The 14,884-nt window shown below is 35.8% G+C and overlaps 1 protein-coding gene across 6 annotated transcripts in view; it reads left to right on the plus strand.

The window, feature by feature from the left end:
- Nucleotides 1-14,884, plus strand: part of LOC120524437 (apoptotic chromatin condensation inducer in the nucleus-like) — a 192,656-nt gene that overhangs the window by 115,493 nt on the left and 62,279 nt on the right. For all 6 annotated transcript variants that reach the window (XR_005632797.1, XM_039746308.1, XM_039746314.1 and 3 more), the window contains one exon: nucleotides 6,172-6,284. Coding sequence is in view for 5 of the 6 variants with exons in the window: in XM_039746308.1 (XP_039602242.1) it covers nucleotides 6,172-6,284 (113 nt within the window). In the remaining variant the exon portion in view is untranslated. The remainder of the gene's footprint in view (nucleotides 1-6,171; nucleotides 6,285-14,884) is intronic.

A 14,884-nucleotide genomic window follows, 5' to 3' on the forward strand; every position in this document is an offset into this window, starting at 1 on the left:
CCGTGGCGTACCATACGCCGCATAATCAGGCCGGTTTTTTAATGATTTTTAAGCACAGGGAGAAAAGTAACATTTGAAAAATCGGTAATGTAATAAATCAGCAAGAAAAGCAATATTGTAACAATGCACGGAACGAACCAACACACAATCGTCCGTGACTGAAAACTGGCGGACCTTCCTCGCGCCTCCTCTTGCCAGACGGAGGGATGGGGGTGCACGGCGCGGAGGTTGGAACGGGAGGAGAGGAGGACGACATCTATTCAGCTCCGTCCGTCATGCTAGTCTGCTGATTTCTCGTTTAGTATGCACTGCCCTCTCGTGTGCCCACCTCCAACTCGTCACTTGAGTCGTCGTTTTTATACAGTCCAGATATACGTGTGACTGACGTAGAGTTTTCATTGCTCTGTGCGGATCTTGCTGCTTTTCTATATATAATCCACTAAGACACCCGGCCACGGTAATAGCGAGGTGGGAGGGGGGTGTGTACAAAGTGTTGGGATGTATGCAGTGGGAGCGTATGAGTCGCACTTAGTGGGAATTCCACGGTCTGCAGCCCGAATGGGGTTCACACGCTCAATGTCATGCATAATTATTTATTGAATGCTAAACACTTCTGGAAAGACGCGGTTGTCTAAAATGGGTTGGTGTGAGAATACAACATTAAGTGAATGAAAAGATGGAACTCTGGAGAGAGCAAAATACAACACAATATTGAACCCGCGGCATAACAAACACCGCATAATTATTTATTGATGGTTGAACACTTCTGGAAAGATACAGTTGTCTAAAAAGGGAGGGTTTGAGGATACAACAGAAAGTGAATGAAAAGATGGAACTCTAGACTCTTCATTGCTCTGTGCGGTTTTGGCTGCCTTTGTATTTATAATCCACTAAGACACCCGACTACAGGGGGGGGGCTGTGAACAAAGTGCAGGAGCATCTAAGAAGACGCATGTTTGTCGCGGATGCGAATTGCTGTATGTAGCGTGTAAAACAATTTGCTATGGTGCACGCGGTTATGCGTCGTAACGAAAACTCGGCTATTAAAGACTGCTTACTTCATTGTGTTTTAACCTCAGTTGTAAAGGAATGCTTTAAGGACCCTATGGGATACCCCTCGGTTTTGGCTGCTTTTCTATATATAATCCACCAAGATACCCGACCACGGTAAGAGGGGGGTGTGCACAAAGGGTAGGGATGTGATGAGTGGGAGCGTATGAGTCACACTTAGTAGGAATTCCTTTGCAGCCCGAATGGAGTTCAACAGCTTACCCTCGCCTCTCTGCGCTGGGCAGACACATGGTCAATCTCATGCATAATTATTTATTGAATGCTAAACAGTTCTGGAAAGAAACGGGTTGGTGTGAGAATACAACAGTAAGTGAATGAAGAGATGGAACTCTGGAGAAAGCAGAATACAACACAATAGTAAACCCGCGGCATAACAAACGGTGGCTTAGACGTGCATGTGGACTCTTACCACAGACGAAAGGGACTAACTGGGTGTTCGGTGAGTTTTTGCGTTCGGGCAAATGGGCAGGCAGTGTGAATGCGTAGAGAGTGAGGGTAGACGCCGGCCGGTGAAAAAGGAGTGTTGGTGGGCAGGAAAACGTCTTCCGTGTTCCTGCAGGAGCATCTAAGAAGACGCATGTTTGTCGCGGATGCAAATAGCTGTATGTAGCGTGTAAAACAGTTTGCTATGGTGCATGCGGTTGTGCGTCGTAACCGAAAAGTCGGTTTTTCAAGACTGCTTACTTCATTGTGCTTTAATCTTAGTTGTAAAGGATTTTTTTAAGGATCACATAGGATACCCCTCGCAAACCGTTTCACATGCTGCATATGGCGATTCACCTCCGCAAGAAACATGCCTCTATGAACAGTCAACGTAGCTCGGAGGTGCATGACATTAACCTGACCTGCACTGCATGTGGCCTCTACGACAGACGAATATAAATGACGCCATTATTTCTGTGTTGTCACGTCCGAGTTGGTGGGCGTCGTCGTCATCGTATCCAATGGGCTTGGAGTTGGTGGGCGTGGCACCTTCCTGCGTGCGCCATAGGTGTCTCACTTGTCGTCGGCTTAGTGAATCCACGCCCCTTCCGGCGTGCTTTCCATGGTTGTCTTGCCTTAGTGAATTATATATGTAGATTCTTAGATGAATGATTTTTAGGATGGCTGGCCTTTGGTGGTGAATTACATACAAATTTGTGGTGATATTGGTGTTAGTGAACTTTTTTCTTTCTGTATATCAAATGATCATTTAAAAACTAAACTATGTTGTGTTTACTCAGGCTGTCTTTTGTATTACACTATGTTCAGAGATCAGAGACAATTTAATAGGGGAAAATCAGGTAGGAGGCAAATACTTTCAAGGCACTGTACCTAGCCTGCTCTTGCCTTTTTTGATGGAGTTAAAAGATACCAAGTTCCCAACATGAAATCAAAAGCCTTTAAACTTCATTGAATATATCCACCTTGAAGCAGATAAGATTTCCATTTAAGAAAATGTGCCATCATGTTTCTGAGGCCTGCTTGTAACAACAAAAGTAAACAGGAAATAATACATTGTACCATATAGTTTTGGTGCTATTTTCTTGAGATAAGAAAATGTTTCCTGTTCACTTGTCTGCTCACAGAAGGCATCGTTGGTGGAGGTTTGATACACACATCCCCAGTTTCCAAATTTCCAAAGCTTTGTCTACGCAGTTCTGTTTTTTCAACAGTTATGTTTTGCCATAGCTTGTAACAACAAAAGATGTGTGCTCAAGTCACATGATTAAATTTTCCTAAATCCTCTGTGCTACTACTCAGGCTATGATAAAACATCTGTACTAAACTTCAACATGATTAAAGCTAAATGAATGCTAATAACATCTTTTCAGTTCTTGTCACTTGATTTCATACAATGTATGCCCTCAATATTTCTCTCTCTAGATCACAGAAGCACAAGAGTGTATGATGGAAGTGGGTGGCAGCAAAAAATATGTTTGCAAAATAATTAAATATGCTTCAATATAGTCAAAGACCACATGTTCATAAGTATAACATTTTTCAGTGATTATTGTCCACAGAACAGGTACAGCAATTAACATCTGGGTACCAAGACTGAATATTGCCAGTAAAAGCCCTTGGAGATGACTTTTTTGTTGAAAAGTATGGACTGGTGGAAACCATGCTTCTATGACTGAAAAGTTGCCACGGAGGAAAGAGAACAACTAGTTAGAGCGTACAGTCTGGTCTCCTTTTAAAATGGTTGAATCTCACAACGTTGGTTTAATTTTGCTTTTTTATATTATTCCTAAATACTGTTTTGCCGCATGTTTGCAATCTCAAAACACAGATCAATACTTCATAACACTTTTGCCTTGAAAAATTGGCCTATTTGTTTTGTCTTAACGCTTTTGTTTTCACGTTTGGACCCTGGCACCCTTCACTGCCATTATAAAAAGCAAGAGTAAGCTACATGTTTTTTTTTTTGGAGTTATAAAAATGTTTACTTCTGAACACAATTTCACGTGGAAAATTAATTTATACCTACAGTGGATACGGAAAGTATTCAGACCCCCTTCAATTTTTCACTCTTTGTTATATTGCAGCCATTTGCTAAAATCATTTAAATTAATTTTTTCCCTCATTAATGTACACACAGCACCCCATATTGACAGACAAAAAAAGAATTTTTGAAATTGTTGCAGATTTATTAAAAAAGAAAAACTGAAATATCACATGGTCCTAAGTATTCAGACCCTTTGCTCAGTATTTAGTAGAAGCACCCTTTTGAGCTAATACAGCCATGAGTCTTCTTGGGAAAGATGCAACAAGTTTTTCACACCTGGATTTGGGGATCCTCTCCAGTTTTGTCAGGTTGAATGGTAAACATTGGTGGACAGCCATTTTTAGGTCTCTCCAGAGATGCTCAATTGGGTTTAAGTCATTGCTCTGGCTGGGCCATTCAGGAACAGTCACAGAGTTGTTGTGAAGCCACTCCGTTATTTTAGCTGTGTGCTTAGGGTCATTGTCTTGTTGGAAGGTAAACCTTCAGCCCAGTCTGAGGTCCTTAGCACTCTGGAGAAGGTTTTTGTCCAGGATATCCCTGTACTTGGCCGCATTCATCTTTACCTCGATTGCAACCAGTTGTCCTGTCCCTGCAGCTGAAAAACACCCCACAGCTGATGCTGCCACCGCCATGCTTCACTGTGGGGACTGTATTGGACAAGTGATGAGCAGTGCCTGGTTGTCTCCACACATACCACTTAGAATTAAGGTTAAAAGTTCTATCTTGGTCTCATCAGACCAGAGAATCTTATTTCTCACCATCTCAGAGTCCTTCAGGTGTCTTTTAGCAAACTCCATGCGGGCTGTCATGTGTCTTGCACTGAGGAGAGGCTTCCGACAGGCCACTCTGCCATAAAGCCCTGACTGGTGGAGGGCTGCAGTGATGGTTGACTTTCTACAACTTTCTCCCATCTCCTGACTGCATCTCTGGAGCTCAGCCAAAGTGATCTTTGGGTTCTTCTTTACCTCTCTCACCAAGGCTCTTCTCCCCCGGTAGCTCAGCTTGGCCGGACGGCCAGCTCTAGGAAGGGTTCTGGCCGTCCCAAACGTCTTCCATTTAAGGATTATGGAGCCCACTATGCTCTTGGGAACCTTAAGTACAGCAGAATTTTTTTTGTAACCTTGGCCAGATCTGTGCCTTACCACAATTCTGTCTCTGAGCTCTTCAGGCAGTTCCTTTGACCTCATGATTCTCATTTGCTCTGACATGCATTGTGAGCTGTAAGGTCTTATATAGACAGGTGTGTGGCTTTCCTAATCAAGTCCAATCAGTATAATCAAACACAGCTGGACTCAAATGAAGGTGATCTCAAGGATGATCAGAAGAAATGGAAAGCACCTGAGTTAAATATGAGTGTCACAGCAAAAGGGTCTGAATACTTAGGACCATGTGATATTTCAGTTTTTCTTTTTTAATAAATCTGCAACAATTTCAAAAATTCTTTTTTTGTCTGTTAATATGGGGTGCTGTGTGTACATTAATGAGGAAAAAAATTAATTTAAATGATTTTAGCAAATGGCTGCAATATAACAAAGAGTGAAAAATTGAAGGGGGTCTGAATACTTTCCGTACCCACTGTAGATTGTAAAGAAATAACTTTTACTTGAAACTGCAGCAGAAGTCAGACTGTATGCAGAAGTCAAATATTTGTGTTAGGTGGTATTTTGTATTTATATATTCTTAACTCATACATAAACTGCTTTTCATAGGAAAGAGGATTGAATTCCTTACCAAATACCAGCTTTCGTGATACATATTGTTATAACACAGGTTGTAAAAAATCAAAGTTGTAATCTGCACTACTGTAAAATAACCTATAGGTAAAATAACAACTGTGCTCTTTAGTCCAAACCAAAACAGCCCTTTACAAAGAAAGTGACTTCCATTGTATTAATTTACTAGTCTTTTCCAAAATCAGCAGCCATCTTCTCCTCCCTAACTGCTCTATTGGAGTTTGAATTAGTCAAACCAAATATTTTTTTTCCAGTTCGGTTTTCAATGTTGGTATTACAGTGTTTGCTGAAAATAGTGCCACCATGGTCAACAGTCTTCTTTTTTATTCCATCTATATTAAAATAAGGCTGTACATTTGTTTATGCCTTTCTGTTGCACATTGAAGTACTGTGCAGTTACAACAATAGTACAACATCTGTGAGCCTTCGGGATTCTTAATATCCTCTGACAGTTCTGTCATAGCAATGATGTTTTTCTCAATAATTGTTGAATGCTGGTTGTTTCTTTCTATATCCTAGACATTAATAAATGGCAGACTGGTCAAGGTTGGTTTGTTCTAGATGTCTCCAGTTACTTGTGACATGCTTTTTGACAATTCTATACCTGAAGCATACAAACACAATTTGCCTTCATTTTATATATCTAGTGAGTGAGCATCCCTATTTCTGCCTTTTTACCCCATTTTGTTTTTATAGGCTTCAATAACCGTGAATGGGTTCAGGTAATGAATTGTTTCTACCTCACAGTGTTGCCATGGAGTGTGTAAGTTATTGCATGGATGGAAAGGTGATTATTTACGTTTAATTTATTATTGGTATTTATTTATTTATTTATTTATTTGTGGTTTTTTTGTTTTTGGTTTTTTTTTTGGCCAACAGAAAGTGTGCGTTATAGTGGAAGAACAAAGCAAAAAAGACCAGCCAGATGAGGAAGAGATAAAGGATAACCAAAAAGATGAGAAAGCTGAGGGGGAAATTCAGGACGGATCAAGGTAAGTCTCCTAAACCTAGTTCTTCCCAGGTGCCTTTTCATCTCTTGTATTTTTCCATTTTAGCTAGTGCACTCTGTATTTGCTGAAATAAATGATACTCAGTAGAGTAGGTCATCCTCCATGTAATACAAATGCATCTCCTCCATTCCAGGACATTCCTGTACATTTACTCTTAAATTTTCAGCAAAGAATCTTGATTCACAGTGCCTTTGGGTAGTATCTTTAAAGGTCATGTCTCATTAGACAACTTTTCTAGTGATTTTTCAGTCATAGCACTTACTTACATAATCTAAGGGAGTCCGAGGCAGTTGGTGGCTTGCTCCTGTGAAGCCAGTTGCATAATGTGAAATAGCCAGTATCTTTCTTGAAATAGCACATGACTTGCTCCAACAAAATTATCATTAGACATAAAAGAAAACTCATGTGTTCATGAGAGCTGATAACCAGTGAATGCTCATCCAGAAGTACAGTGCATTTAATGCAGAAGCGAGGTTTAAGTAACATGGGTATTTTGAACATTAAAAACAGGACAGGAGTTCATATGCCTGATGCCTCATGTTTGACATACCTCAACAGAATGGAGAAAAAAGGGGCAAAATTTGCAACTGAACTCTTACCTGTTAACTATTTGTACAGTGCCAACTCCATCAAGAAGTCAGTATATTACTGACTGTCACAAAATGGGGAGAGCACAACTGTGCTGGAAAATCATCACACAGTTGCTAAATATAACATGTCCAGTAATTTTCAGTCATTTAAATTGACATGGTCCAGCAACATCGATCTGCAAGTCTGATCTAACGACTTGAAGTTGCACAATGTGACATTTGCTTAAGAAGCACAGACAGATATAATATTTTATATATTAGAGAGAGAAATATATATACAGTGTGTATGTATATATATATATATATATATATAGATATAGATATATATGTATATATATAGATAGATAGATAGATAGATAGATAGATAGATAGATATATATATATATATATATATATATATATATATATATATATATATATACCTCTGTTTGGCACAATTCAATGTGTAGACAGTTAAGATGGCTACAGATATTATTGTCTTATTGCATTTTTGTGCTTAGATACTCAAATTATGTGATTTTTTTTTTTTTTAGCATAAGGACGTGAATTGTTCTTTGCTATTTAAGTTTGCACAACAAACACTGATACACAATTTAATATGCCATGTGCTGCATGTACTATTACTTGTCATTGAAACTTGTAGTTATCATATGTGTTGTACTTAGAAGCATATTTCAGTGGAAACAACAATATATCAGTATTAAACAAGTAAGTATCCTGTCAAAATAGTAATATAAATCCTGAGTTAACTTCACACACAGTGCATATTGGACATCAAGTATTTTTTATTGAAATAAATTTCAAATTTGCCTTTGAATAAGATTAGTAGCAGTGAAAACCTTACAAAGCTATTGTGTTCCTGTAACGCAGATTTATGTTTCACTTATATGTTCAGGCATAGCTAAAGTCTAACCTGCAAGGTTTAACTAGATTCAGGTTTTCTTTGCAGCCTATTTGACAATCCGTAATTTGTTATTGTGAATACAATTATTTAACTAATTCTAAATGTTTTTTCCTTCACCCCACAATTAAACTATCATGGTCAGGTGAGATTTGGTTTTAAATAAAATGTTGCTTTTATAATCGCAGGACTTTATTTACTTTGCCTACTTCTTGGCTACTTTTCCTTTCAGTTAAAACAACATGTATCTTCTGATTAACACATGTCTGAAGTAATGAGAGGTACTTATTAATGCTTTTATTAATAGGTACTTCTTTTTATTATTAATATTATTGTTTGCTTGATTTGTTTGGACTGAAAAGGTGAAGAAATGCTCTTAGTAATGAGACACATTTGTATTGTAAATCAATGATGGTTTGATTTGTTATTAGTTATGTTAATTATTAGAAGTAGTTTAATACAGTGTTTCCCAACCTCGGTCCTGGGTGCACACTGTGGCTCCAGTTTTTTGAGGTTGGGAAACACTGGTCTAATAAATGAAAAATACATATGAATAACAAAACTTAAGTCTTAAACCCAACAATACATGCACTAAATCAGCTGTGTTTAATACAGCGTTGTGTAAGGCAGGTGCTTATTTACACTGCTCCACACTGACTGATAGACCCTGTTTAACACAGATCCCTAGGCTGTTGGGTAGTAACTCTAACCACTGTTCCAACTTACATGATTCAGTGGTAAATTAAAAAAAAATGATTTAAATGCATATTCTACAGAAATGCCTACTAGGAATGCTCTGATGAGATTTTTTTAATGCTGACACCAATTTCATGTTACTCAATAGGCCAATTCTGATTTTATTGTCCTTTATCCTTTAAAAACATTACACTAAGCTCCTACATAACCAGATGCATAGAAGCCTTATGGCAAATATTAAAGTGTTAACTTTGGGATTTTTTTAGAATTAAACTAAAAGGCTAAAGATGTTGACTGTTCATTTTTTAGTAACAAAATGTAATTCTGAAGGTTTATTGTTCAGTGGCAATAAAAATACTAAACTAAATTTTCCTTAAAATGTACTGTATATTAACAAATGAAATAAGTACAACAATAATTGTCCATAATACATCTGGCATAAAAGAAAATGCTTCTCATAATTACAAGCTAACATATATTTAATTTTTTTCTGTAATGTACTTATCTGAAATTAACTTAATTAAAAATGTAGTTTCCTTCATTTCTCTAACCAAACAATTATGCATATATACAATACACACACAATCAAGTAGTTTGCAAGAAAACACTGTTTAAATGTAAATTTACATGCAGATATAGGTTTTTAATAATTTTTAGTAATCATTTTGCACTGCAGCTTTTTTGCTGTTAAAATATATGTTTACCATATTTATACAGGTTTTTTTTATTGTAACTGGCTAGACATTCGTAACTCTCAAGTTGTAATTATAAATATGGATTACTATTTTAATAATACAGTACTTGTTACTTATTAAAATATGTACTGTATGACACGCACAAATAATAACAGTGCAACTCTTTTAAATATGTTTGCAAAGAAGGCACATTTTGCTGGTAAGCTAATAAGAAGCCTGTTTGTTTACTTAGAAGCAATTTCAAATTCTTTTTTTCTTTTCTTTTTCCAATTAAAAATGTAAACTGTTGTACCTGACACAAGCTTGCGGTCCATACTAAAACAAAAAATGTCCCATTTTAATTAAAGGACAAAATCAGTTCAGCTTTTCTTGCTTTTTATCTTAATTGCACAGTTTATTACTCCATTTATTTAATGTAAAAGCTATTATTCTAAGCAACTCTCTCTCTGGTACAACAAACATTGACTTGCTGCTCTTTATTTACACTACAGGAAGTTTTCTGCAAAAAAAATAAATAAATTATGTGCACTAGTTCAACTACAGCATTAACATTGTATAAAGGAGCACTGCAACTAACTTGCTGTAAAGCTTAGAAAGGTAGGGACTGAAAAGATTTTTTTTTTTGTGATTGGTCAATTTGCCAATCACTGATCGGAGCATCCCTAATGCCTACTACAGTGTACAAAGCTTAACAATAACAGCAAAATAAATCTGTATGTGTCGTGAAGTGCAGGTTAAGTGACAGGGTCCCTATGTCTATCTTATTGTTGCTATCCTTGCCCAGGAATACTAGTATATTAAACTTAAGAATACAAGCGTGAAAAAAGATTTTTTTTTTTGTTTTTTTTTTTTTTTATAGAATTTAAGCGCTTAAAGGAAAATGAATACTGGTTGCTGTGCAGTTTGTAAAGATGTTTTAAAAATTCTATTTCAATACATATTAAAGAGTTAAAAATTAAAACAGTTTAGTTGTGTGACAGATTTGATTGCTTTATAATGTCACTGCTTTTCATAATATTCACAAATCTGTTTAATCTAATTTGGGTTGTCTGGTGGTAGGAGCCTGAATACTTTGGACTTTTTGGAATTATCTTCTTGGCTCCAACTTTATTATTATTACTGATATTGTTTTTATTATTTACAGGTTTTCATTTCAAACCTTGTAAACTTAAAAAAAAAACCCTGTACTTGAACTAATTTTGCTTACAAGGTTATTTTCGAATGAGAGGAATGTTCAAGCTGAAATGAAATGTTGGGAGGCCAACCAGGCCACCTCATTTGCTAAATAAAGTTTAGCAAAATAACAGGTGCACGATAACTCTATAAGGAACAAAAAAGGTAGTCAGCTGTTGGCTGGACTAAATAGGTTCTAAAGATAGTGGTCCCGGTTGCAGTTCTGTCTGGTGGGTTCCTCATCTCCTAAATGAGACACCTCCTTCCGGGAGCACCCTGCTCTTTTAGCTTTTGTACCGGAAGGGTCAGGGTCATTTCCCTCAATGGGCAGCTTTTCAGAGCTGTGGATGGAAAAACAGATGAGAAATTCAGCGGTCATGTCCCCTGGTGTCCCAGGGTGGTAGTGGTTACCTCTAATGAGCCTGGAAGGTTACCCTTTGACATGAATGCGTGACAGTATCCACAAGTCAGTAACTAATGTTCTATTCTATATCAGGGGATGCATTTTAGAGCATTATGAAATTGCAAAATAATTGTAACATTAAAATATCTCAAGTGTAATAAATTAATAATTTATTTAAGATAACTGAGGTTAGAATTGACACCCTTTAATATATTTTTAAGAAGAAGTTGACATCTCAGTTTTACGTTTAACTATCCTTTGCTTTCCTTGTGTCTTTTATTTTTACCACATTGCTTTTTTATGTAGAATTTGGAAAACTACTTTGGTAGATCTCTGTAAACCTTATAGTGCTTAGTGGATTCTTGTTGCCTCATAGGATGGCGAAGAATGTGCTTTATCCTTACATGGTGCAGTTGATTATTAATGATAATTCCTTTTCAGGCAAGTTAATATTTTAAAATATTAAAGCAAGGAGCCCATTACCAATAAAATACAGGTGGTTATTCAGTACCAATAAGAGCCGGGGCCCATTAACACTAGAATCCCTGAAGCTTAAGATTTTTTTTCCGTTGTCCCTGACCGCCTTAAATTTTCCTGACATACACCAAGAGCTCCTAGCTCCTTATCGCTCAACTATTAGCCCACTTTTGTTTTGCAAATGTGTGGTTTAGCAGAATTCAGCCTGTTGCATCCCCCATCCCCTATTCATTCAGATGAAGGCATCATCCTGCTGCAATCCTCACAGCTCAAGTCTGTGTTGAAGTGTTTTTCTGGCGATGTGTATGTAAGGAATTATACGTATATGTAATGAAATACCGTGATTCGAAATACATAATGTCATGTGTGTTCCATGTCTACAATGATCTGTGTAAATATAGAATGAAAGAGGAAATGTGATTAATTATTTACTGACCATTTACTGTATGTATATTAAGTTTCTGAAGTAAAATATAGGAAAGTATCTGACATGCCCCAAAGCTGTATAGTAACATTTTCAAGTTATAGCCATTAGGAAAATGTAATTTTCCATTGAATTATATAAATTATTTTTGAATCAAAGATAATTTATTCCAGAGAAATAACACGGGTGGCAGCTGAAGTAATTTGATATTCTGAGTGAGAGGAATATGCTACGTTGTAGTGCTGAGAAAAAATGGATAGAATCACTTAAAACTATATATAGAGAAATCGAGAAACATGGTGATTTCAGGGTCGTTTAGTTAGTTCACATGTAAAATGTTTGCCATCTTTTATCATTATTTGCAAAAATGTATATTTTCAGGTTTAAAGAAATCACAATAGACTTTAATGAGAAATTAAAAAACATGAAGATAACCCTGCAGATTATTGAACACTGATTAATTATAAAACTAATCCTTTGCATGTATCAAGGATTTTTTCTTTATAATATTCATAATACTATAGAGTATGTGAATTTCATAAAAAATCTAAATGGGACAAATGAAGTAATTGAACATAGAAAATAAATGTATTTTCCTTCATTTATTTATTAAATGCAATGTTTTATTTGATTTAAAATACATCATTTGTAAAGTAAATGATAGTGTTAATATATTATAAAGAGTCAAAAAACAGGGTACACATGAGTGATCAGAATAACAGCACGTAGGACATGGCATTTTATATGCTGTGGAGTTACTTTCTGATGATGGAAAACATCATAGTATTATGCATTTTAATTGATTTGCTCTTGAAGACTCAGACCCCTTGTTTTTTTTTTCCTTAATTAGCTGCCAAACAATAATTAGATACAAAATGAGTCAAAACAGCAAACTGCATCCATCATACAATATCTGAAAATAAAGAAAAATGAAGGAATGTTGATCTGGTCAAGTCCACAAAACATTTTATCAGTGCTCTTAGAAAAGAGAATATCAACAACTTCAGAAATGTCTGCCATTGCACAATGAGAGCAGCAACAAGGCATGGAATTAAAGAACGGGTTTAATTAATGAGAAGAATTGGTGCCTAATTAAGCAACTGGTTGGAGTTTGAGGCCCTGACTTAGTTTGTCTTCTGACTGCTCACTCACCTCACATTTCATTTCTATTGGGGTACCATTTAAGGAAAAAAATGAAGAAATTCATGGGAATAGATTTAACAAAAAAAATCAATTAAAGTGAATTCAAAAGAAGTTAATTAGCAGCAGAAACAGATCTTTAAGAAAAGGGTTAGTATGAAAACCTGCAGCCCTCCAGGACCGGAGTTGGGGACCTCTGCTGTAGAGTTTTGATTTGGCATTCACTAAGTGAAGGTACTTTATAATGTAACACTTATTAGAGTGTGTATTTGTTTGAATAAGCTAAAATGTCAGTTAAAAGCCAAAATAAAATGAAAGCCTTTATATTTAGGAGTCTTTACTATTCTCTTACTATTTTCAGAATTATCTCCCACTAAAATAGTTTTATTTTTTGTTAGTTTAGCACCTTTTACTTCACTAAAGCTGTTAGTGTGCTCTTTGTCTGGGGAAATTAAGGAAGAATGACAAAGAAAATGTTACCTACTTGTATCTGTGTGGCCACAAAGTGCTTGTAATGTCTAGTAATATATTGTATGTTTTGCACTGTTAAGGATATGCACACCGCCTCATTTCATACACATAGTCTTTGATCAGTTTATTGGCAAAATACCTGTGCTGTGATACTATTTGTTTTGAAACGTGTTACTTAGCACAGTCATTCTCTCTATGCTGTTCTCAAAATTGGTTTTAAAAGCGGGAGTCTGCCATAAGGTTATTTTAGTTAAATTTATTTATGGTTATTTATTTACAAAAATGTATATTTTCAGCTCTTAAGAAATCCCAATACAATACTCTTACCAAGAATTAAAAATAAATAAAAACAACCCTGCAGATTATTGAACACATTAATCATTTGCATGTACCTGAAGGATATTCAATTTTTTCCCTTACAATAGATTATGTATATATCATAAAACTTCTAAATTGGAAAAATGAATGGATAAATGAGTGGATAATTACCAATAAGGCTGCCATTTCAACCAATAACTGAGATTTTAATGTTTAATTTTCAAAGTGTGTGTATTTGTTTGAATAAATTAATATATTGGTTAAAAAGACAAAACAAATTTAAAGCCTTTAGATTTAGGAGTCTTTACTGTTCCCTTAATTTTTCAGAATTATCTTCCACTAAGAGAGTTTTATTTTTTTCTTAATTTAGCAACAAATATTTTTTTAAACTGTAGCCATGAAGTGCTTGTTATGTCTAGTAATATATTTCATCTTTTGCACTATTGAAGATGTGCACACCACAATTTTTTAAATTACTTTTTATCTCTATACTGTTTTCACCACTCGTTTTATTTTCATTTTAGTTTTATGAGCTTTTTAACCATACTACTTTAGTTTTTGTTTTTGGTGACTTAACTGGGTTAAGTTTTATTTGGAGAAACTAATTTCAGTTTAGTTTTCACTTTAAATTACAAAATAGCTTTATGATGACGATTAAGAGATGCCTCCATAGCAAAGGGATTGTGCTATCTACAGATATAACATTAAATTTACAGTGAAATAGTTATAGTGAAATAGCATGAGTTAATTTCACAGTATTCTTTGTATTTAGAAACTACCTTAATTTTCCATTGTTCTTAAGCTGGATGAAGTTTTCAATATAGTGTTGTAATGTGTTTTTTAAAAACCACTGATGTTTTAATTCAGTAACTATTGTATACTAACCGGCCACTTTATTAGGTACATCTGTTCAACTGCTTGTTAACGCAATATCTGATCAGCCAATAATATGGCAACAACTCCATGCATTTAAACTGAGCATCAGAATGGGGAAGAAAGGTGATTTAAGTGATTTTGAATGTGGCATGGTTGTTGGTGCCAGAGGGGCTGGTCTGAGTATTTCAGAAACTGCTAATCTGCTAGGATTTTCACACACAACCATCTCTAGGGTTTACAGAGAATGGTCCAAAAAAGGGAAAATATCCAGTGAGTAGCAGTTTTCTGGGCGAAAATGCCTTGTTGAAGAGAATAACCAGAGTGGTTTGAGCTGATAGAAAAGCAACAGGACTTAAATAACCACTTATTACAACCGGGGTATGCAGAAAAGAATCTCTGAATGCACAACACGTCAAAC

This window comes from Polypterus senegalus, chromosome 1, assembly GCF_016835505.1.
Source record: "Polypterus senegalus isolate Bchr_013 chromosome 1, ASM1683550v1, whole genome shotgun sequence".
Lineage (NCBI taxonomy): Eukaryota > Metazoa > Chordata > Cladistia > Polypteriformes > Polypteridae > Polypterus > Polypterus senegalus.